General features: G+C 37.8%; 3 protein-coding genes across 3 annotated transcripts; 1 reads left to right on the top strand and 2 right to left on the bottom strand.

Annotated features, from left to right (window-relative positions):
- The first annotated feature begins 777 nt into the window (after positions 1–777).
- Positions 778–3,208, top strand: LOC120006891 (E3 ubiquitin-protein ligase MARCHF8-like). The gene is made up of 7 exons (XM_038857009.1): positions 778–1,044; positions 1,141–1,212; positions 1,561–1,625; positions 1,751–1,910; positions 2,643–2,723; positions 2,808–2,918; positions 3,006–3,208. Exons 1-7 carry the CDS (start codon positions 910–912, stop codon positions 3,075–3,077), a joined length of 696 nt encoding a protein of 231 aa, XP_038712937.1. The 5' UTR covers positions 778–909; the 3' UTR covers positions 3,078–3,208.
- A 96-nt stretch (positions 3,209–3,304) lies between these two features.
- LOC120006888 (DNA mismatch repair protein MSH6-like) lies at positions 3,305–13,441 on the bottom strand. The gene is made up of 21 exons (XM_038857007.1): positions 12,365–13,441; positions 11,789–11,873; positions 11,350–11,452; positions 11,199–11,252; positions 11,047–11,121; positions 10,576–10,644; positions 10,366–10,449; positions 9,747–9,941; positions 8,811–9,358; positions 8,603–8,732; positions 7,630–7,721; positions 7,324–7,502; positions 7,040–7,242; positions 6,832–6,933; positions 6,188–6,350; positions 5,542–5,831; positions 5,330–5,467; positions 4,879–4,958; positions 4,670–4,769; positions 4,198–4,327; positions 3,305–3,892 (listed from the first exon to the last, which is right to left on the bottom strand). Exons 1-21 carry the CDS (start codon positions 13,155–13,157, stop codon positions 3,645–3,647), a joined length of 3,861 nt encoding a protein of 1,286 aa, XP_038712935.1. The 5' UTR covers positions 13,158–13,441; the 3' UTR covers positions 3,305–3,644.
- A 1,351-nt stretch (positions 13,442–14,792) lies between these two features.
- Positions 14,793–16,977, bottom strand: LOC120006890 (ribosomal RNA small subunit methyltransferase-like). Its single transcript, XM_038857008.1, has 2 exons — positions 16,564–16,977; positions 14,793–15,788 (listed from the first exon to the last, which is right to left on the bottom strand). The coding sequence occupies exons 1-2, from the start codon at positions 16,876–16,878 to the stop codon at positions 15,045–15,047; spliced, it is 1,059 nt and encodes a 352-aa protein (XP_038712936.1). The 5' UTR covers positions 16,879–16,977; the 3' UTR covers positions 14,793–15,044.
- Positions 16,978–23,819: the final 6,842 nt, after the last annotated feature.

Below are 23,819 nucleotides of genomic sequence, written 5' to 3'. Positions count from 1 at the left end.
CCAAACCTCGTTTTCTTCAGCTTCGACACAAGATCAGCTTGCGTGATGGCACCCTGATCTTGCGGGGGGGGGGGGGGGTAATAAGACAAACAAGACTAGTTAACTCCTGGTTACAAGTCCCAACAATTGCTCATCCAACGGCTACATTACTTGTCCATTTCTTCAGTCTACAACGGCTACATTGTTGTACTTTTATATATGTCTAGCTTTCCTATTTTCTAGTACTAGCTTTCACTATTTTATACACGTCCAGCTTTCACTATTTTATACATGTCTAGCTTTCACTATTTTCGAGTATCAGCTTTCACGCCATCTTATGATGTTCGTGCCTTTATATATGTTGTGTATATCTTACATCTTTCTTAATGAAAATACTGAGTACAAGTTCCTTTAAAATATGATTTGAATTTAGTCTCACATCGGATATTTAAAGTAAACATTTATATAATGTCGTTCTCGATAAAAATGATAAAAAAAGAAGAAGAAGCAACTACGGAATTGAACATGAACACTTCCATTTCGCTACAAGCAAATAAAGAAGTGTATACATATGGTATGAAATTCAAATTCAAGGTCATTTGACCAGGATTCAGGTGTGTGTGTGTGTGTACATATATATATATATATATATATAAGCAGGCCAACAAAGAGTTTTATAATTTCAGCTTTCTGGTCATTGTCCATTCACGGATAAGAAAAAAAATCATATTCATTTAGATGGGGGTAGTTTTGGAACTTCAAGTCCTTTTCTTTGTATATAAACTTGAGGCTATCTAGAGAGAGAGATGGAGTGAGAGAGAGAGAAAGGAACAGATACTCGTAAGTTTTTGAAATTTCAAAAGGAAAACACTTTTGTGTTCAGGGAGGAAATCATAAGGCAGAGTTGTTGTCTCAAGAACACCCCAAAAAATGGGAGAAGTGATATTGTATATGGATGATTTGCAATCAAGCTCTGCTATATCTCACTGTAGAATTTGCCATGAAGAAGAATTTGAAAGCTCCAAGACCCTTGAAGCTCCTTGTGCTTGTTCTGGAACTGTCAAGGTAAGAATGAAAAAAGAAAACAGAGCCATCTGAATTTTTCATTTTGGAGTTTCTGGTTTCTTCAATTTTTATTAAATTTGTGTTGGTTTTTTTCAGTTTGCGCACAGAGACTGCATACAGAGATGGTGTAACGAAAAGGGGAATACCACCTGTGAAATCTGCCTCCAGGTTTGAATAATTTCAGATCATCAAAAGAGAAAATTATTTTCTGGGTTTGTGTTTATTGATTGATTCCACTGTTTCCCAGAATTGGTTTCCTGGTTCTCTCCTTGTCTGCTCATAATCTTCTGGAGTTTGCTAGGCCATGTTTGGCATGCATATCCAAATTTTCTTCTACAGAGAGTGTCAATTGGATTTATTTTTGCCTGAATTAGTCTTAATCTCTGATAATTTAAATTTCTTTTACGCGTTTTGAATTTTGATGGGTGCGTGTATTTTAAGGATTTGACATCCGGAAGTGGGTTATTGAATGAAAGTAAAGACAATTAATGGTGGAATATTGAATGGATTTTGCAGAGATACGAACCAGGATACACGGCACCTTCAAAGAAGACTCAGTTCATTGATGCCATGACTATAAGGTTAATAAGTCAAATCCAATCACAAAGTCAGACTGCCACGTGGCATTATACCCAATTTTAACTTTTTAATTGGAGTGCAAAATTATGTTGAAAACATTTGTTGGGTTGTTTGTTTTTTGTTACAGAGATAGCTTGCGAATTTCATTAAGTGAAGAAGAAACAGAAGATGAGAGATCAAGGATTATTATCCGTGAAGGAGTTGTAAGAGTGTCAGAGGCTGAGTATTCACAATGCATAACAGCTGCTGATAGAAGTGCCTCCTGCTGGCGTTCTCTGGCTCTTACTGTGAGTTCCATCTTTCACATTCCATAATTAATATTTAATTAATTGAAAGTATTATTTTCGTTTGGTTTGTTTTCTGTTTTCATTTTTTTAAAAACAAAAACATATATTTTTCGCTTTATATTTTCAAGTGATTGTAGTTACTTTTTCTATTTTCTGTATTTTTCAAAATTGGAACAAAAAAATTGATCTTAATTACAAACTTATTAATGGATATAGAGTTAGTTTTATGGGGACATGATTTGTATTATTTGATTAAGAAATGCACATCTTAAAGTCAATAATTGGTGTGGGGGTATGAGACTTTTTTTTGTAGAAACTAGGTTTCTTGTTATATATAATAATATGAAAACAAGTAATACCAGCTTTGCTTAATTTACAAGGAAGAGTAGTTAGTCTTTGCGTAATTGAGCATTTAATTGACATGAAGGCAACCATGTTGTTAATTAATTAATATTAGGTGTAGAATTGAATTACCAAATAAAGTTGAATAGATTCAGTTGGAGAATCACTTACAGTGACCGTTAGAATCAGTTGTTTAGGATTAGGAGGAACTATGTGGGGCAAAAATTCCGTGACCAAACAGAAATAGCTTACTACTACAAAAATCCCACCCACCCAACCACCGACTGTTGGCTCACCATTTTTACATTTCCATTCTCCTTTATTCACCAATCCAAAAATCAACTAAATAAACTTATTTTATTTTATTTTATTGCCCTTTGGCATTGGCAGTTCACTGTTGTTATGCTGGTGAGACATACTTTTGCTGTGCTTGCTGGGGAAACACAAGACTATCCATTTACGCTGCTAACCGTGAGTATCGAAACCCTAAACCCATTTCACTAGGTGTACTAAACCAAGGAGTTTATGCTAAGATGTTTCTGTGTATGCTTTCAGGTACTTATTCTCAGGGCTAGTGGTATTCTTCTTCCAATGTACATAATGATTAGGGCAATTGGGGCTGTTCATAGAAGCATCAAAAGACAAATTCAACAAATCCACGTAATTGTAAATGCCTTAAACCCTACAAATTACATTGAACTAAAAGGCTGAATTCTTTGACCTAATCCAGTTTATCTGATGTGTATTATTCAGGATTCTGATGATGACACATCCAACTTGGGGGATGAAGATGACAATGACAATGAGTTGCAACAGACAGTTTAAGATTATCTTGATACGTCCCCCCATTACTTTAATTTGTGCACTCAATTATCTATTCATCTTGTCAATGGTCCACCATTTGTGGCCATGAATGAAAAGCAAAGGAAATGAAATATACAAATTTTTTCAACAAAGTTGCACGAAACCTATCGGTGTCCCACCAGGAACACTAATAGACTTATCCAACCATGAAAGCAAATATGGGATAGAAAGGTCAAAGCATAACAATATATATGGCTCCAGAGCAAAATCAATTATTTTCCAACAAGCAAACATCGCCTAAGTTTTCTCCAAAATGTAATTACTATGCACAAAAGGTTTGTCAGTGCAACTTACAAAAAATTAGGATTACCAGCAATCTAATCAGGCAAGATGTGATCGTCGTATCTATTTACAGCGAATGCTCTGATAGAGAAATCGGGAAGGTTGTCAGGAATAAAAGCAATTCTCCAGTGGAAAAACTTCAGCTACCCTTTGGCTGGATTATGAAAACAAGTTACCCAAATACCTCAGTGAACGCCATCATAATATGCCTTCTCACTGAAATTCGAAAGATAGAGGTCCATAACTTCAATCCGGTTGCAAAATCATCCTGGCTCTATGCTGGAGTGTAGTCAAGCAGGCCATGTCAATCTTCTCAGCGGACTTGCAACTCAAGTTCGACATAAAATTGTTTAATTTTTGGCTGAAAACTACTATCTCATCACAACAACTTTGCATGAGCAAGCGATCTTTAGAAACCTCCCCACTTCTACCATATAATGCCTCAAATTCTCTAGACTTATCGGCAGCCTTTTGAAGTACAGAGTCCGGAAGTCCTGAAGTAATTGTTAGCGAGTATTAGTCTTGGTCTAAGAAAATTTACAGAAGAAAAGTCAACTATCACAAAATCATAAAAATTAAAAGTTAAATGAGCATGCATAGTTAGCAGATGCCACAAAGTTTTATTCTCAATTCATCACTTCTGGAGCTTCAATTGGAATAACATATTCTTTCAGGGAAAAATGCAACCTAAAACTACTAAGCCCATACAGACTCTGAAATAAGTCAATTGTGGAGTATCAAGGGTTCTTGTCCTAGCAATTCCAAATGATGATCATAATAAGATAGCCAAGAAACCTACCAGCTAGCCGTGCAACATTAACACCGTAGCTTTTAGGGCATGCACCAGGAGTCAACCTATAAAGAAATGTAACTTCTTCCACACCTGTATCTCCACTCCCAACTTGGCAAGCCATATGACAGAGTGAAACCTGAAGAAGACATGAAAGACTAATAAATCCCAAGCAAATTGAGTAGAACCTAAACTAATTTGCAAAACCAGATTATTACATGGAAAAAAACTATCCTAAACTGTTTACCAGTTATAGTTTTTTTTGGGTGAATAATACTGACTTTAATGTTAGTTTTTGTTAGTGCGTGGTAAGATTTTCGTAGTTATCAGATGCATCTAAGCTAAGCTATAAATTGTTCTAACATTAGAGTGAAAAACTTAATTAAGTTCTAAAACATAAATGGTAATTTGAAGTTTCTAAAACAAAAATGGTAATTTGAAGTTTCTAAAACATAAATGAACAGAAGAAACACAAACTTACATTAGGATCTTTCTGGTAGTCCAACGCTAAGCGATGATAGTGAGTTGAAAACATTCCTCGACACTGCACCTTATGAACAAAATGATCAAGGACTGATTCCCTGCGAAGGAAAAGCCAATATTGTGTTGATATAACCAATGAATATTCTTAGAACCAATAATAAATGTCGAATTGGGAAGGAGACATCTTCTCCCAAGACTGTTACATACGCAATGGCTTGTCCATCTGAAGTTGACGTCCCACGTCCAAGTTCATCCAGTGTCACCAATGAATTACATGTTGCGGATGACTGCACGGAAAGCCACCATAAGTCAGTGCTCAACATTAAATACTTAAACTGAATGTGCATATATTTTATATTGTAATATAATGTGAAGGTAATGTACTTGCAAGCAATATGATTCAAGATCTGATAATCAGATGACATATACGTTGTAACATAGAGAAACCAAAAGGTATCAAATAATAAAGTAAGCCCAAATGGCAAATGTTTGAAAAAGGTATGTAGGATGTGATCCAGTTAAGAGTTTATAACAGTAAAGATCAGCTTTGAGACAAGCTAAGAAGTCCATCTGTGAGATATACAAGAGAAAAATCATGCATCCTATCCCTCAGTTTCATCCAATCTTGTAAATCTTAATATAGCGCTTCAGAACTCACCAGCATTAAAGAAGTTTCTGAAAGTTCGGTTAAAAATGTACTTTGCCCAGACATAATATGATCTTTGGCACCCATCCGTACAAAAATTCGGTCAACAGGTGACAGCTCAAAGCTTTCTGCAGGGACATCCGCTCCCATCTGAGAAAAAAAACCCAAAGGAGATCAACAAAAAAGCAAGGCAATTATAGAAGCGACAGTGGAAAATACGTTACCTGGGCCAAAATAACGGCCAAGCAAACTTGGCGAAGAAGAGTTGACTTTCCACCCATATTAGGACCAGTAAGAAGAATAAAGCTGGCATGACCCGAACCACCAAGAGATATGTCATTTGGGACAAATGCACCCTTGCCTAAAGAATCACTTTTAAGAACAGGATGCCCTAAACCTCTAGCAAAAAGCTTTGGCACTTCTTTTGATCCTGATGAGTCTAAAATAATAGGACGGCACGTTGGTCCTTCATAAAAGTCACTTGCAATAGCTATACTGATCAAAACATCCAGTTCTGCAACATGTGATAGCTGATTTCAGTACGGAAACAACAATGTCCAGTAAATTTGATAATATGTTAGTCCATTCAATGAAGAAAGCTGGTGCCTTAATTTGGTTTCTTTAAAAAGATTTGTCAAGTACCCAAAAAGGTAATTGTAGGTAGAATGTATAGTTTGAATTACTTTTTGGTGCGGTTGCAGTAAAATTAATTTTACTTGTTTGTTGAATTTCTAGATAGAAGGCAACACAATTAGGTATACAATTTCTTACATGACTGAAGTAGAAGCTGAGAACCCAACTCAAACCTCTTCTTTGGCAATTAAACTATGATGTTCTTAAAACATTCAAGTTCACAAAAGGCATACAAACCTGCAGTAGTAGAAACCAGTTGCCTCCACTTTTCATGATGCTTACAGAAACTTCTAACTAGTCTCTGCAAAATGCTCTTCAACGAGGACTCCTTTTCAGATTCAGCTTGTGATAGCTCTCCCAATAGCTTCTTGATATTTGGTGTCCAGTACCTGAAAAATCCCTATGCGTGCCAGGCAAGTGATAGAAGTAATATAATAAGCAGTACTGATAGGGAGAAAAACAAAGAGAATAATATAAGCAATTTCTCCAAGTAAGGCACCTAGTTAAGTCATAGTAAAATACTTCACTGAAAATGCCCTAAATAATTTGTGAGCAACTCATTATAACTTGACAAATCAATATCAGGTCAAAATAAATTTGCATGGCTGGCACTCTACAGTTGGCATACCCTGAACTCAAGACTATCACATGAGAAGAAACATATTGCATTTGTAAATTAAAATTGTTCGCACACAGTACATAAAGGTTAAGCAGAAGCAGTTAATAACAAAACCAAAGAGCTCTAAATGGTTGTAGAAATCACATACATATTTAAAAAAACATAGAAATTCACATAATTAAAATGTCCATAAATTTACACTCATAAAAGAAATTGATAAAAGCATTAATCGCACTCCAAAAACATACTCACTGCTACTTACTTTTTTGGATGAGCGTAACTCATAATCCCGAGGAACAGAACCGCGTAAACTCTCAGGCAATTCTAATAGATATGTCTCCTTTCCAACAGTGACATAAGAGACCTATCACAGATTAGGAGATTAACACAAGTTGATTCTTCAACAAATTCACAAATCTAGAAGACTATGAGAATGTTCAGCTTTAAAACATTTCAAAATGGCCTCTTACCGATGAATCTCCAAGTAATTCCCTTTGTTGTTTCAGATTTTCTGTCAAACTAAACTCAATCTCCCTAACTTTTCTACATGCAGAGTCATACTCAATATCAACTCCTTCGTGAGGTATAATACGTCCAGCACTATTAGCCTCACCCCAATCAAAGGCGTCCTTGAAATGTCTAAGATTTGGAAGTATATCAGGAAAACCCTTACCTACATTGTTAAAAACAGCCTTTTGTAAGATGAACACATTATGCATATAGTAAAAAATATCATAGTGAAAGACATCATTACCAGGCGTTAATAAATTCTTTAGTTGTTCAGAATCAGAATTTTCCAAAATTACAACAAGTGAACCGCATGCTTGAGCCATTAATTCACAGCCACGCAGAGCTGATATGAACTCTTGAAGTCGTTTCTTTGCAGCATCCTCGTATAAAATTACTTTGTTTGCATTTCTACCATTAGCTTCACTGCATAGGAATTAGGAAAAATAATTGAATATAGATAATCTTGTTGATCCAAAGTTCCAAACCAACATTAGGTGAGTGAAATTTTAGATGAGTACATATCAATGCATGGGAAAAAGGTAAGCTTTACCATCCAGCAAAGATTTTTGCAAGCAACCGCTCCATATCTGGAAGCCTGGACAATGCCTTTCGAAATTCAAGTGCATAGGCTTGGTTTACCCCCTAGGAGAAGATAAAATACAAGGATGAGTTAGAGCAGTTTGCAGTGCACATCACCATATATCAAACATCCAGTTCAACTCGAATTTGAAATCATGGAACAAATTCCTTGGTGCACTATTTTCATCCAGATGCATGACAATATAAATCCACCATATTCAAGCACGCAGAATGTTCCTCAGAAAAGAAGAGACACCGAAGGAAAGGTATGCAAATACAGGATAATCCATCGTTCACAAAGCTCAGTGTACTCTAAATGAATCCTTATGATTTCACAATATTAGTTTTGAGGATGTTATTGTTATTTCATTCTCTTACTCTAGAGTTTCTTCATCCGATTCTTACGTTGGATCTTCTCTAGAATACATTCTTTGTGCTTAAGCTGTATCCATTCTTATTTACTTATCCGAAACAAAACTACATACTAAGATACTATCAGAGAAAAAAGGGGAAAACAACAAGAAGAAATAAAGCAGTAATTCAGCGGAAAATAACACTAACACCTTCCTCATTTAATTAAGAGCAGCAACATGAACTGGCTCCAGGTCATACTCTTATTATAAAGCCCAGTAACAACTAACAAGTAGACTTATAAGAAACAGTGTGCTCAGAAATTGCTAATAGATGTAACACTAGTTCAATGCTATCAAACAATAACCAGGGGAAAACAACAAGAAGAAATAAAGCAGTAATTCAGCGGAAAATAACAATAACACCTTCCTCATTTAATTAAGAGCAGCAACGCGAACTGGCTCCAGGTCATACTCTTATATAAAGCCCAGTAACAACTAACAAGTAGACTTATAAGAAACAGTGTGCTCAAAAATTGCTAATAGATGTAACACTAGTTCAATACTATCAAACAATAACCACAGGAAAATTACTCGAAGACCAGCTACTGCATCCTGGCGTTCCCTTATTGATTCCAAATGATATAAAGGTGTTGCCAACCATGTCTTTAGCAACCTTTTCCCAAATGCTGTCACGCAATGGTTCAGTTGTGCATACAGCGTCCTGCGTAGATAAACAAATCCCAAATAGGTACAAGTTAACAATAAATTTGATATATTCATGAGTGTTTGATAAACTTACCCAGAAGGATCACCATTTCTGCTGTTCTCAAAAATCTCAAGGTTCTCCAGGGCAGCAGCATCAAGAATCATACATGGTTTTTGGGCAATATCTCTGAAATTGCAGCACGGAAGTGATTCAAACTTTGCAAATCTAAGCAGTGTCTCATCCAGAAAAGCCTGTCTCAAGTAATAGAGAGTTCCTCCAAGGGCTGAGAGTGCTAAGGTCCCATCCTCGCCAGCACTAATTAGCTCTAACAAAATGTCTGGCAGGTGGTCTAATGGTTCCTCCGTATGCATATCCATAGAACATGAATCTGATTCAACTAAAGATCCAGAAGCTGGTTGAACAGAGATACGCTTGTAGAGCGTTTTAATCTCGTGAACAGTTTTCTCTGCATCCCAGAATTCCACAACCGGGGCTAACTCATTCACAAGGGGGTTTCTTGAGTGTCTGACGATTGCTTTATCAGTTTCCGGACTAAGCATCTTAGCAGGCTTTATTATTTCGACAGGCCTTAACTGAGATAATAGGCAACACAAGGAACTGCACTCTGAATCATCCCTGAACTGATAAAGAGAACAGAACCATCAAAAAAACAAAGGATGAGCACAAAAAAAAACTAAACTGATTGGAATGAAAAACTGAATCTTTAGATATGCACAGCATCCAAAATCTCATCAGTTAGAGAATGCCAGCAAAGATGAGTCCTGCATATTTTCATAACTAAATACAGCAAGGACCCGATTATTATCCTTGATTACTTGTGCACACACAAGTATTTTGCTTAAAAGCAATAAGTGTAATTTCGACATAAAACAACATCATAGAGCTACTCTGTAAAGTAAAAAGTATAACTTTTTCTATGCAGTAAAATTAAAGTATAAATAAGTCAAATGGAAAGGAAAAAAAAAGAAAAAAAGGGGGACCTCAATCATAAACACTCTTTACACTCACCTGTCCCAGAACTACCTTGCTCGTAGCGGCATCAACCGCACAAACACCAAAAATTTTCTCCCCGCCTTGGTTTCTTAAACTTTGAAAGCTTTCAGTCACCGTGATTAAGTAAGATGCATCAGGGTTTGCAGACGTCAACTCTCCCTCAGCTAATGTTCCTTTCGTAACCACAGCACATATTTCGCGTTTCACCACCTATACACAATGCAAATGTCAACTACATTAGTTTTCCTTCTCACTTCTTATGGATGGGGAGAGGGATGAAAAACTTCAAGATCAATAATAAACCACAAAAACTCAATTAAAGAGAAGCACAAGTAGGGCTGCAGTTCTTCATGCTAAAAAGGTTAAATTTGAGAAAGAAGGAAAAGACCCGCAAAATCTATCAAGAAAAATACTCATTGACTAGAAGTTTTGGAAAAAAAAAAAGAAAAATAGCTGTGTCACAAAATCCATTGTGAGTTACTCCATTACAATTAACTTAACAACCTACTCTATAATTCAAAAAATTTATAGCGTGAACATAGAACCAGAAGAAAGCAAACTTTTGATTATTGATGCGAAATATCATGAATGCTTTAGCAAATAGTTGTTAGCAAATGCGAAGTTGCAAACATACCTTATCTTTAGAACCCTTCTCTTTCCGACGAAGTTCCAGCTGTTCTGGTGTTTCTGTTTGCTCAATGACAAGAACTCTATAACCCTGCTCGGTCATGATAACTTAATTAAAATCTCCCCCGCGAATATGAAAGCAGCTCATTAACAAAACAATGCAACATTTGCAATAAAAGAAATTGTAACTTGATATATAAATATATGCAGGACTAACCTTTCTAGCCAATTTCTCCACATTCATTGAAAAGTTTCTCTCTGGAAAGCCGCAATGAGGTTGTTCTCCCTGCAAAAGCAAGATGACATCAACTACCAATCTGCAATAGGTGAGCAAAACGCTACAGGTATAAAAGGTAAACAACTCCCGTGCACATAGATCTAGCAAAGGGCGGGGTCGGGAACAGACAAAATGTACACATAAGTTACCCCGAGAGGTTGTTTTTCAAGAATTGAATTTGTGACCTCTAGGTTGCACCCCTACAACTCTACCACTAGCCTGTAAAATACTATAGGTATAATTGAAAAAAACTCCATGACAGATTGAAACCTCTGCACCTATTTTAACGAGTCATCCACTAAAAGAAGACACCGGTCATGGGTTAATTGAAAAACAAGGAAAAAGAAAACAAAAGCAAGGAATTCAAAGAAAAAATCAATGACTTTGGAACACATCGAAACCAATTGATACCTTCATATACTGCAAATCAAGTTCCTTTGCTCCAATGTGTGCATCCATTTCGAAAAGTTCATAAAATTTGCCCATCTGATCAAGAAATGAAATGTTAATACTCAAATGCATTAATGATGATCACAGTTCAAGGTTTACATGTAATTGTATACCTTGAAAAAGAGAACCTTGTCCATATGCTTTGACTTAAAGTCCCACCATTGTCTCTATGAAACAGGGAAGAAAAAAAAAAGTGTGCATTAGATGGATAAGATTCAGGCCGAAAATTTTTCATAAAAAATGACAGATTACTTCAACAACTACCTGGCCACCTGATAATTTTTTTAAGAAATCAGAAGGAAGATATAAAGTCTTTGGATCATAATTTTCATCCCCAGGCCGTCTTCTATTTGCATCTCTTCGGTCTCTGTTTCCAGGATCCAAATCAAAGCGAATGAAAAGGACTGGTAACCGACAAAAAAATAACAGAGAAATCCACATGCTAATGAGTAACACCAGATTGTTGACTCAACTCCTTTTCATTTAGGGCCTAGGTATACATTATGCCAATAGTTCAAATGCCGATGCTTTAGAAGCATGATTCCATACAAAATAACACTCTCAACAAGATAGCGCACTAAAGCAAAATAACTAATAGAGAATGTAACATTAGTCCACGCTGTTCTATGGGAAAGCATATTCTCATCATTTTCTTAACAAGAATAGGGTACAAAAGCACATTATAATGCCTCGGAGTACTTACATCTCGAGGAAGCGGAACTTTGTAGCTTCACGTATGCCAAACCTTTCTGTAGCATCATCCACAAAACCATTAGATGCCTTCCCATCTGCATTAAAGGACGTTTTATCTGTTACAATGAATGCTATAACGCTAAGCCATATAACAACGTTCCTCCTATTTAAGAGAAGGTACTTTCACAGCATTTTCCATAACATGGGTCAAATAAAATGAACATGTAAATAGTGGTTGTCTACCATAGATCAACAGCAAAAGGATAGGCAGTAACAACAAGATTCTGAACAAAATTTCACACTTGTAAAAGGAAGACTTACTGATGAAGACTATAAGTTAATAGAACTTTCAGATGGTAGCGATATGCATGGCAAAATACATAATGAATCATGAAGAAACGCTTATCAGGCATAAGAAACTCCTAAACATGGAAGTTCCATTAGTCATATGTTGTACTTGATAGTTCATCATTTGCAATCATCTCATGTCTTCAATGAATTTAGCTAGGCATTCTCAACCACGCCTGAAATAAATCACAAAGCAGCAGGAAAAAAAGGAGGGAAGCGCAAAAACTCCATCACTTACTCTCAGCATTGTTTACCGGCTCCACACCCGAAACCTTAAGCCCTCCCTTACTTGCTATTCCATTACTCTTGCTCTTCTTCCCGTATACCAATTTTTCATCCCCACTCACCTTCCGCTTTCTCGATTTCTTTACCTCTATCTCATCCTCCTCATCAATCAAATCCGTATCATCGTCATCATTCTTACTGAGCTCCTTCTCTGCATTCTTCTTTCCCCAATCTTCATCACTAGAATCATCGCTCTTATCCTCCAAATCCCCAACCACCTGCTCCTCTTCTTCTTCAAGTAACAACTTCTTTTCACAAGCCAAAGAAGATCCCCTTCGCAACCTCTTCAATCTCTTGGCACTATCCTCAATCCACTGGATCTTCTCCTTCCGCAAATCCAACAATTCCTCCTCAGCATCTTCATATTGAACCAAGTGCTTGCCAGACTCCTCATCAAAAGACTTCACCAAACCTTCGTACCACACTTTGTCCAAGGGCCAGTAAACCTTGATCCTCTTGTCGACAACCTCTTCTCCGTACGACATGTTCGGTGCAAGAGTAGTGCCACCAACGACTAATAGAGGTTTCTTAGGTTTCGATTGGACGGGAGAAGGAGTGGCGGGGTGAGGGCTAGGACTCCGGGTAGGGCTAGGGTTAGGCTTAGGGTTCAATTTTGAGGTTTGTTTGGAGATGACGGGGGATGGAGAAGGCGATGGAGTCGCAGATTTAGAGAAGAAAGCCGTGATTTGGCGCTGTTGGTTAACCAAAGAAGATCGGCCGTTGCTCTGTCGACGCGACGGCGCCATTTGAGAATCTCTGTGCCTATCGACAGATGGCTCCGAAGTCTTCGCAGTTTACAGTTCACAGGGAGGAAACGAGAGCGTGATTATTGAGAATGTCGAGCTATGGAGAAGAGAGATTCATTGATGAGTTGTTGTCACTGCGTTTAAGGGTTTAAACTAAGCGGGAATTCAGGGAATTTTCCCGGGAAGTCTCGTGCAATCGGCGCTCTTTGGCGGGAATTAGTGCCTACTGCTTTGTTGGGCACTGCAAAACGCAAAGCCCTTCTTCAAGGGAAGCGTGGTTTTCTTTCTTTAATATTTTTTGTTTATTATGAATGAATATCATAGGCCTGGGCCTTGATTTATATATGGGCCTAGGCCTGCTAAACAATCGTTAGCAAAATCTGGTGATTTTGCAACTACCGTTCGTTGAGACGATGAAATCACAGCTATTACCAGTACCATATATTACTTCAACGAGCTCCATCGTCTCCACCTTCCACTGCTCTTTTATGGCGGCTTAATGCCTTTTTCTCTAAGTAAACCCATAAACACTTCAATCTTGCTCCGTCGTCACTGCCTACACCCGAGACTCGGCTCAAGTTTACAGGACTTAAATGGCGAACCCACGGAGCTACTCTCTCACCATCAGAGACAAAGCCGACGAAGAATACGACGTCAAAGAGAGCAAGTGTGCGCTCCTTGCGGTATCTCTCTGCCCTTGTCTCGTTTGCTTCATTCTTCTCCTAATCGTGCTCTCCATATTTCTAATCGTCAAATTTCATATATTCTGCCACACTCCTCTTCGCTCTATCATCTACAATAAACAATGCCACTGAGCTCCCGCTCTAGATCAAGTCTGCTTTTGTTGGAAGACTTGAAAGGGAAGCATCTGGTGTGTTCATGCTTATCAACTGCGCACTGGGTTTTTTAGATCTGCATAGATATGTGTTGTATATTGTTCTTGTGTAAGAATCTGCCTCTCCCGTATATGACTGGGGTTTCAAATGCAAATAAAGTAAATTTCGTTTTCTTTGATTTGACACGAGACTTCTCGAGGATTTCCTCATCCTCTTCAGAGGAGCTTTCAGCGGAGGGACATCACTGGGTATGCTCATGCTTTCTTCCTTCATCAAAAGCAGCTGCTCAGAAAGGGTACCCTTACTGGCATTGACAGAATACGTTTCTGATCCAAGGCGAAGCATGGCTTTGACTCGAGTCCATGAGGGAGTCTCCATTACCACCTTCTATACACTGCATTTAACCAGTTCAACACGTAAATCTCGACAAACTATAACAACATGTAGTAAACGGACACCCTCTTCAACAGTTCTGTACTTTACTGTGCATATACAATGGTGCTAGTAAAGTAGTAAGTAAAAGAGCGATATTAGAGTCCAAGGTATAGGATTTCAACAATTTTCTGATCATGTTTCGATGGCATTGATTAGGGTGACTAAGGGACCAATTAAGAGATGGCATGAGTTTCTCATTTCTCAGCTAATTCGGGCCATGGGAAGAAAATCCAAACAGCATCACAACACCATCAATGTCAAAGGAAGTTCTACATAAAGCACAAACAAAAAAGAAACGGAGCAGCATGTATTGAGTTTTACAGTTTGCATAATGTGCACAGAGAGGCTAACTGATAACAAAAGATTTTCATGGAAAGAGTACTCAATGCCATTTATCTGATACTCTTTTTGCATGAGTTAAATTACATCATTCTAGAGAAGAAATATTAATTTATCCGGCAATAATTCAGGAGTTCACTCATCAACCTATTATCACGGAACAAAAGGAAAAAAGCAACAGAATTACCAATGCTACAAGGGAGAATGCGACAAAAAAGGAAGCAAACAAAATTGGCCAAAAATTCGACAGGCTAGGGAGGACACATTTATCCTGGAATCAAGAGAAATGTATGCCAGCCTTGTTGAACAGAGAGAGTAGGTATAAGAACTCCTGTTGTGTTAGCTTAGAGGATCTCTTTTCTTCAAAATTTCCCTCCTTGAGGACACTTAAGACCTTATCTTTGAATTCAGATCCCTCGCACTCTGCATTTCCATCGTCCATCTCCATTTCATCATCTGTTCCATAATCCATGTCCATACCTTGATCCTCCTTTGTATCCCCAAGTCTTGAAATATCCATTTCACAATCAGCATTCCCCATAGAACCACTATGTGTGGGCTGGAGAGCCTGCAATGTCTTGTAATTCTTTTCCATCAAAGAGAGAACATTTTTCAATCTAAAAATCGAACCAAGGGTTTTGTTCTTCCTGATGAAACAAAGCCTTATAAATCCGTCCCACTCTTTAGCATTCACTTGGGGCTTTGGCTTCCTTGGTTCTATCCGAACTACAGAGGAATCAACCTTAGGTGGAGGCCTGAAATTATTCTTTCCGACTTTGAGGAGGTGGGACACTCGTGCATAGAGTTGTGTGTTAACAGAAAGACGGCAATATAGATTGTCACCGGGCTGAGCTACCAGTCTCATTGCAAATTCCCTCTGGAACATAATGATGGCACACCTGAAGGCCGGTTGATGGGCAAGCAACTTGAATGTAAGTGGAGAAGAAATTTGATAAGGAATGTTGGCCACACATATATCAAAGTAGGGAAGATCTGTCTTAAGCACATCACCTTGAATGACCTGCAAGAATGATTACAGACGTGTAATTAATTTTAGACGAACTCCATAACTGTTTGGCATTTAGAACCAGAAGTTGGGAACATTGCTCCAGATATAACCCTTGGACCAGAAGCACATTATGGAAGCCAACACAGTGCCAAATTAAAGTAATAGACCATCTTGTAATTGCCTAAAAGAATAGCCAATGACTTGGAGTGTAATCAAAATTTGCAGTCAAAGGGAAATCATGTTCACAGATTTTCATTTTAGAAAAAGAAAAACGAACATGTAAATGTAATAGACAGTAGAGACATTCTTATAAGGATCTTTGACAAGTGATCAAAAAACTATTTCAAAACTAACTGCTTGCACGATTCTATACAATGACCGGATGAAGCATCGATGGTTCCAGATGACAGACCACATGAGACCAAAGAGAACCCAAGCATAAATCCAGTAGAAGTTCCCTTTGAAAATAAACCAAGATCACCATAAACAATGATTCAAAACCCATTGTAGAATCTTCAATAAACCATGATATAAACGTGCCTAAGATGGATGATCAAAATACACACAACTTTCACGATTAACACACCAGAGGCGATGGGGTTTGCATAAAACAACATTCCAACTTCACGATTTCTCACTCAGAACTTCATGAATCTTTGAGAGTCTACCATAATATTAAGTCAATCCGAAGAACATCAATCACAGATTCCAACCGCAAAAACTGCATTTTTTTTAATTAATTACCTACATAAAATAATAATAATGAATAATAGTAATAATACAACACCTTCAAACGATTGGACTGTGGGGTGCCCTGAAACCGGCGCTGCAACTCGAGAACCATGCGAGGGTCGAGCTCAATAGCGATGACCTGCTTTCCAGCTTCTAGGAGCTTCTTGGTCAGATTTCCCGTTCCAGGACCCACTTCCAGGATCACATCGGTACTCATGATCCCGGATTTTTGCACAATTGAGTCCACCAACAAGGGATTCTTCAGGATATGCTGCCCCTTCGATTTGTGAAACGAAATCCCTCCTTGGTAGTGAGCCGACGGTGCTCTTGCGCCCTTCGTTTTCTCCTTCTTGATCTTGCCTCCCGCCATTGATGCAGTGTAACAGTTAGTATGGGTTTTGACGTACGACGGTTGAGGAGCTAGGGTTTCGTAGATGGGCAGGAGTGAGGAGGACTTGCTCCGTGGCAAGCGATCGCTGATAAACTATTAGAGCAACTGCAGTAATGTTAATTTGCTAGCCCAACAAAAATTTATATTGGGTCCCACTTCTATTACATAAAAAATTAAGGTAAACACGTCTCTCAATACAACCACATCAACAAAACACATCTCTCAATATAACCACATTAACAAAACACAAATTTTTATACATTTTCCTTTCCACCCAACATGATGGCCAACAAATTCTCATGCCCTCCATGTTGTCCCCAATTGAACTACACCAAAACACAATCTTTCAATATAAAACACATCTCTCAATATAGCCACATCAGCAAAATACAAAACTCAATACAATCACATAAGCAAAACACAAAACCTCATACATATTTATTGGCCCGGACAAAATAACACCGTTGCAAGTGCTCTTACGGTATTACTTATATTGAACCATTGATCTCGTCAACTTTTCAGTCAATAAAATAGTCTAGGTTAATTATACTTTGCGGCACACGTAAATGATTGGGGAACATCCGGCATGTAAAATACCGGACTATCCTTCTATACCGATTCTCAAACCATTGGATTTTCAAAAGCTCCAACGAATTGTTTTAATAAACATTATTTACACCTCATTTTTTACTAAGTATACCTCATTAATCCTTCAAAAGCTCCAACGAATTGTTTTAATAAACATTATTTATACCTCATTTTTTACTATGTATACCTCATTAATACTTTAAAAATATATTAAAATGGGATGTACTTAGTAAAAAATGGGATGCGAATAATGTTTATATTTGTTTTTCATACAAATTATTTTTTTTTCCTTTTCTCCTCTCTCAAATACTAGTACTTTACTTTCTTTTTTCTTTACTTCTCTGTCAAAGTAAAAATAAATCATCTGACAAGCTTTTCCTATTCTCATTATTTGATTAATTTGTATTCTAAGAAGTACAAATATATTTTAAACTTTTGATTTTTCCTACAACGTAATGAAAAACCAAGCAAAAAGCTCCCCACTCTTGTAAAGTCTCCGCATTCTTAATCCATTGGCAGACTTGTTTGATCAAGCAAAGTACTAAAAAACCAAGAAAAAAAATATCCCCAATTTCTAATGTCTCCAAATTCTTAGCCCATTTGCAGCCTTATTTGGATTTCTTAGCAGTGAAACCCTAAATTTCTCAATCCACAATTCAAACCCAGAAGCCCCAAATTAGAGATGAAAGAAGTCATGAAAAGGGAGCAACAAATCAGGATCCACATACTGTCGAACCTTCTTGTTTTGATGCTTGTTTTAAACCGTATAATGATATCACGGTTGGAACATGTGTGTTGAATGAGTTTTGTATTAGTTGAGTCAACCCCACATTTAGTGGGATGGTTATGGCTCAAATCATGCGATGATTTTGGACTAAGTAAGCTCAAAAAATCAGCATGGTTACTGATTTTTGGGGAAGTGGGTGGAGAGTCTCTACTATAAATAGAGGTCCCAATACCCATTTAGAAGATACAGACTTTTGAATATTCCTGCGAAAACTCTCTCTTCCTACACTCTGCATTCCATATTTCATGTCTTCTTGAGTCCAAGTTCGTGTTCCAAAAATTTTGAATTTGAGAGTACATTCTTATTGGGACAAATTTTCTTTAAGGAGATTCGTTAACAAGTACCTCGCTCCGTCATCTCCAGTCCAGTTAATTCAACATTTGGTTTGGTATTTTAATTCAAACAATAATTCTTGTACTCGTATGTTGCCGTGCTGTTGTTGTTTGTTATATATATGCTACTATGCTCTGTTTTAATTCAAGCATTTGTTTTATGCAAGCTTATATTCCAACAATCTTAAAGAGAATTTGAGTGTATTTCTAGAATAATTGCATGCTCATTACCTGTCCGTGCATATTGAGTAAACTTTGCATCTGGTCAACGTGAATACTATCTGTCTATCATTATACGTTTAAAAATTTGTCCAATAAGAAGTCTGTGCATGTGAATTGAGTGAGCCAATCAAAAGTCAATTGAAAATTAAAAATTTGCGGTCGTACATGTCTCTGTGCATGAAAATATATGTGATACACAACTAGAAATTTTAGTTAAGGATTTGTTATTATTGATCAATTATTGTTCACTGATTCTTACATGATATATTGAACTCGTGTGCTATGATATAATTTGTGTGGTTCCAATAATCGCTACTTGTGTAACCGGTTTTGAAAATTTGGAATTTCTTTTATAAACAAATATTTTGGTAATCTTTTTAGTGGTTAACAATGACTAAGCAATGTCTAGAAAGTTCTGTCTAGGAGAAGGGTTACATAATTGTGCGTCGTATTAAACAAAAGGCCCTCTTTTTTCTGGGAACGATCTAGTTGTTAAAGTTGTTAGTCTCTAATTTAGAAAGCCGACAAAGTATTTTTGTGCCTTTTTAAACCAATAATTTTGTGTTGATTCTGTGGTGTTAAATTACCGAGGCTTATAATTTTGAATTATTTGATCTACTTGTGTTACTTACTCTACACTTTGACTTGTGTAGAGAATCAATGAACCGATCAAAAATGTTGAGGGATACACGGTCCACACCGGAGGTGATGACTTGACCCCTGGTGGTTTGAACAACCCAGGTGGTGTGGCTACTCCTAGTGGAGATGTGCCAGTGACTGCTCCTATTGGAGGTGTGGTTGCTCGTAACAGAGGCAAGCCTAAGACTGCTCTTGTTGAGCCTGCTGCTCCAGCTTATGCTGATGGGAGGACTGCGGCTCCTCTGGTGGTTTTCGTCGAAAAGCCTGAAAAGTTTAACGACAAGGATTTCAAAAGGTGGCAACCAAAGATGCGTTTCTACTTGACCACACTGAACCTTGTCAAGTACCTCTACGAGGTGTGCCTCGTTCTGTCACCAAGCGAGCAAGACAGAACAACTATAGCAGCAATCCAGTTTTGGAAGGATAATGAATATCTATGTAGGAACTATATCCTTAATGGATTAGTTGAAGACCTGTACAATGTGTAGTCTGAAACCTCTTCAGCCAAAGAGCTTTGGGACTCTCTTGAAAAGAAGTATAAAACCGAGGATGTCGGTACTAAGAAATTTGTGGTGGCCAAATTTCTTAACTTCATGATGGTGGATGGCAAGTCTGTTGTCAACCAACTTGAAGAGTTCGAGCTCATCTTGCATGAAATACGTGCTGAGGGATTGGTAATAAATGAGCCATTCCAAGTGGGGGCAGTCATCGAGAAGCTACCTCCTAGCTGGACTGATTTCAAGAATTACTTGAAACACAAGCGCAAGGCGATGAACATGGAGGAATTGATGGTCCATCTGAGGATTGAGAAGGACAATCGAAAGAAGTTAGGACTTTCAAAAACTTCTAAGGCTCACCTAGTGGAAACTTCCAAGCCCAAGCATGGGAAGAGAAAGAGGGATCACTAGACCAAAGGGAAGCCGAAAGAGCAACCCAACAAGTTCCAGGGTACCTACTTGATAGGTATGATAATACCTATTGTTTTTGGTAGAAATATCCCCCTCTTAAGCTTTTTTTTGATAAATAATGAGTGTATTTATGTGTTGATTTGTATTTTGATAGGTTGATTGCGGTTTGGATGAAAAGCGACGGAAAAAGGGCTGAATTGAAGAAAATGTCCACCGACCTTCGTGTGTTCCAATAGTCATAACTTTCTGTCACGTTATTGGAATTGAGCGCAACAAAAGGCATTGGAAACTAGACATCTCAAGCTTTCCGTAGAATCTAAAATCATGCAAATCGGAGGTCATATGGAGAATTTATGGTCATTTGAATCATGTGCCTAGGGGTAACGCGCCTAGGCGCGCGCCTAGGCGCACAAATTGTGCACGCTCAGGATCACTCCTGCACGCCCAGTCCAGAGAGTTGGACTTGAATTTTAAGTTGTGCACGCCTAGGATCACGCCTAGGCGTGTGCCTAGGCGTGGTGCGCCTAGGCGTGAAAACAACGCGCCTAGGCGTGAAAAGCAATTTTCTGAGGTGTTTTAAGTCGCGATTTGTCCGAGCTACGGGGGTTTTTAGACCTAGAACTGATTTTCTGGGGAGCGAAACCAGAGGGGGAAGGCGATTCTTGGAGCTAGGAGGAGAGATTCTTCAGCTCAACTTGAATCTACTCAACTAATTGGGTTTATTCATGATTTTCTCATCTCTCCTTTTGTGTTTTTCTCTCATTATGTGTAACTAAATCACTTGTGCCAAGGCTAGGATGAAGCCTTGGGTTTGATGACTTTGTTTATGACTTGATTTACATATATATGAGTTGATTTGGGTATAAATCTTGTGTTTTTATGTTTGATTGCAATTTCTTCATGCTTGTGGTGTTTGGCCAACACTTTAGGTTTTTGGATGAAATTGTTTGGAGAATTTGCTTAGACAATAATATGTCAAGTAGATTATGCTTCTTGAAACACTTGATTATGAATGTGTCTCCCTTTAATTAGGTGACAATTTGTATGAATCCTAATCTCCATAGAACTCCATGAATTCCTATGCATGTTTAGACCAATAAGATGGCTAGAATGTATTTAGGAATATCCGACCTAGACCAATAAGATGGCTAGTAATCGATTTTAGGGAGATTTGGCTTAGGTGCGCTAAAACCGACTTAGGTACGGATTCGTTATGCTCGAATTAGCAAATATGTGTGTGAATTTGTGTCATTGCAAGTCATTTCCCAAGGGGGATTCCAAAGCCTTGGTGTTTATCTCATTTGCATTAGTTACATCCTTATTCAAAGAAAATACCAAAAATACTTTGCTCTTTACTTGTTTTAGTTTAATTACCAACCCAAACAATCTTGAGTTGATCTTTACTTTGTTTGCATTGTACATACATACATACAAGTATACACTTGGATTAGACATAACTCCATCCCTGTGGATTCGACCCTTGCTTATCATTGTGCTGTAGTCGCCGACTAGTACACTTGCTAGTAAGGTTAATTTAGACCCAACACTACTTTGTCTGCGACAAACCTGGACATCAGGCCAAAGATTGTAGAAAGTGTCCTAACAAGGACAAGGCCAATAGCAAGGGAAAGAAGCAAGCCCACCTAGTTGAGGAGAAGGAAGATCAAGAGGTGTTTTGTGCTGTCATCTCTCAGGTGAACATAGTGAGAAACACCAAAGATTGGTGGATGGACCCAGGTGCAACCACACATATCTGGGTCCACAAGGAACTCTTCTCAACATATGAGAAGAAAGATAATGGTGAGAAGGTTTATATGGCTAACTCTGCTTCAGCCACCATCGAAGTTGTTAGAAAGGTGATCCTGCAATTCACTTCCGGCAAGAAGCTTGAGTTGCTGAATGTGATGCATGTCCCAAATATCAAGAAGAATTTGGTATCAATGCCCACTCTGATCGAGAAATGATTCAAATTAGTATTTGAGTTAAACAAATTTGTACTCTCTAAGGGTGAGATTTATTTAGGAAATGGGTATATCAATGATGGGCTTTTTAAAGCCAATTATGTTGTAATAGACGAAAAGTCTACATTCCTGTACCAAAGACTATTATCAATAAAGAAGAGTCTTCAGCTTACATGGTTGTCTCCTTTTCTATGACATGGTAGATTAGGACATGTAAACTATGGTACAATGAAAAAATTGGCAAACTTAGGTTTAATTCTCAAATTCAATTTGGATGTCAACGACAAATGTGAAACATGTGTTGAAGCAAAGTTTGCCAAGAAACCCTTTCCCAATATTGAAAGAAGTACTAAGCCTCTGGCATTAATCCATACATATTTATGCGACTTGAAATTTATTCAAAGTAGAGATGGAAAGAAGTACTTAATCCACCAGACTACAACGCCATATACACCTCAATTAAATGGAATTGCTGAGAGGAAAGAGATGGTTAATTCCGCGCTCATAAGTTTAGGTCTACCACAGAATTTGTAGAGGGAAGCAGTCTTGATTGCTAATTACATTCTTAATCGAATGCCCCATAATAAAACAGGTAGCATTCCACATGAGATATGGAATAACATACCACCATCCTTCAAATATTTGATACTGTGGAGGTGTCTTGCTAAGGTGGTTGTACCTCCACCAAAGCAAGTAAAACTCAGACCTAAGACAATGGATTACATATTCATCGGATATGCTCAAAATAGCAGTGCATTCAAATTTTTGGTACACAAATCTGAAATAAATGACATCCATGTCAATACGATTATGGAAAAGAGAGATGCAGAATTTTTTGAGAATATTTTCCCTTGTAAACGAGGTGAAACCTCTCAGAAACGGAATAGAAATTCAAATTCTGAGAATGAAGAAATCGGTGAACAAGAGACTGATGAAACAGAATCGAGAAGGAGTAAGAGATCGAAAATCTCTAAGTCCTTTGGTTCAGATTATCTAACATACATGTTAGAAAGCGAACCTCAGACTTATAATGAAGCAATGTCATCTCCAAAATCTCCATTCTGGAAAGAAGCTGTTGACAACGAGCTAGAATCCATCCTAAATAACTTTACTTGGGAATTGGTAAATCTCCCACCCGGGAATAAACCATTTGGATGTAAATGGATCTTTAGGAAGAAGCTAAAAACTGACGGATCCATTGATAAGTATAAAGCAAGGCTTGGGAATTGGTAAATCTCCCACCCGGGAATAAACCATTTGGATGTAAATGGATCTTTAGGAAGAAGCTAAAAACTGACAGATCCATTGATAAGTATAAAGCAAGGCTTGCAGCCAAAGGATATAGACAAAAGGAGGGTCTAGACTACTTTGATACTTATGCACCAGTCATGAGGATTACATCTATTCGAATGTCAATCTCGATAGCTTCGCCATATGGATTGGTGATACATCAAATGGATGTAAAAACTACTTTCTTAATCGG

This window comes from Tripterygium wilfordii, chromosome 10 (assembly GCF_013401445.1).
Source record: "Tripterygium wilfordii isolate XIE 37 chromosome 10, ASM1340144v1, whole genome shotgun sequence".
In the NCBI taxonomy this organism is placed as follows: Eukaryota; Viridiplantae; Streptophyta; class Magnoliopsida; order Celastrales; family Celastraceae; genus Tripterygium; species Tripterygium wilfordii.
The sequence above is the reverse complement of the archived record's forward strand: the minus strand, read 5'-3'. Positions and strand labels throughout refer to the sequence as shown.

Coding starts and splice junctions, on each gene's coding strand:
- LOC120006890 (XM_038857008.1), bottom strand. CDS start 16,878: ATGGCGGGAGGCAAGATCAAGAAGGAGAAAACGAAGGGCGCAAGAGCA. Junction 15,789..16,563: donor CACAGTCCAATCGTTTGAAG/GTGTTGTATTAT, acceptor TCATTCTTGCAG/GTCATTCAAGGTGATGTGCT.
- LOC120006888 (XM_038857007.1), bottom strand. CDS start 13,157: ATGGCGCCGTCGCGTCGACAGAGCAACGGCCGATCTTCTTTGGTTAAC. Junction 9,359..9,746: donor GCAAGGTAGTTCTGGGACAG/GTGAGTGTAAAG, acceptor TCTCTTTATCAG/TTCAGGGATGATTCAGAGTG. Junction 6,934..7,039: donor AATTACTTGGAGATTCATCG/GTAAGAGGCCAT, acceptor AATCTGTGATAG/GTCTCTTATGTCACTGTTGG.
- LOC120006891 (XM_038857009.1), top strand. CDS start 910: ATGGGAGAAGTGATATTGTATATGGATGATTTGCAATCAAGCTCTGCT. Junction 1,045..1,140: donor CTTGTTCTGGAACTGTCAAG/GTAAGAATGAAA, acceptor GGTTTTTTTCAG/TTTGCGCACAGAGACTGCAT. Junction 1,911..2,642: donor GGCGTTCTCTGGCTCTTACT/GTGAGTTCCATC, acceptor TGGCATTGGCAG/TTCACTGTTGTTATGCTGGT.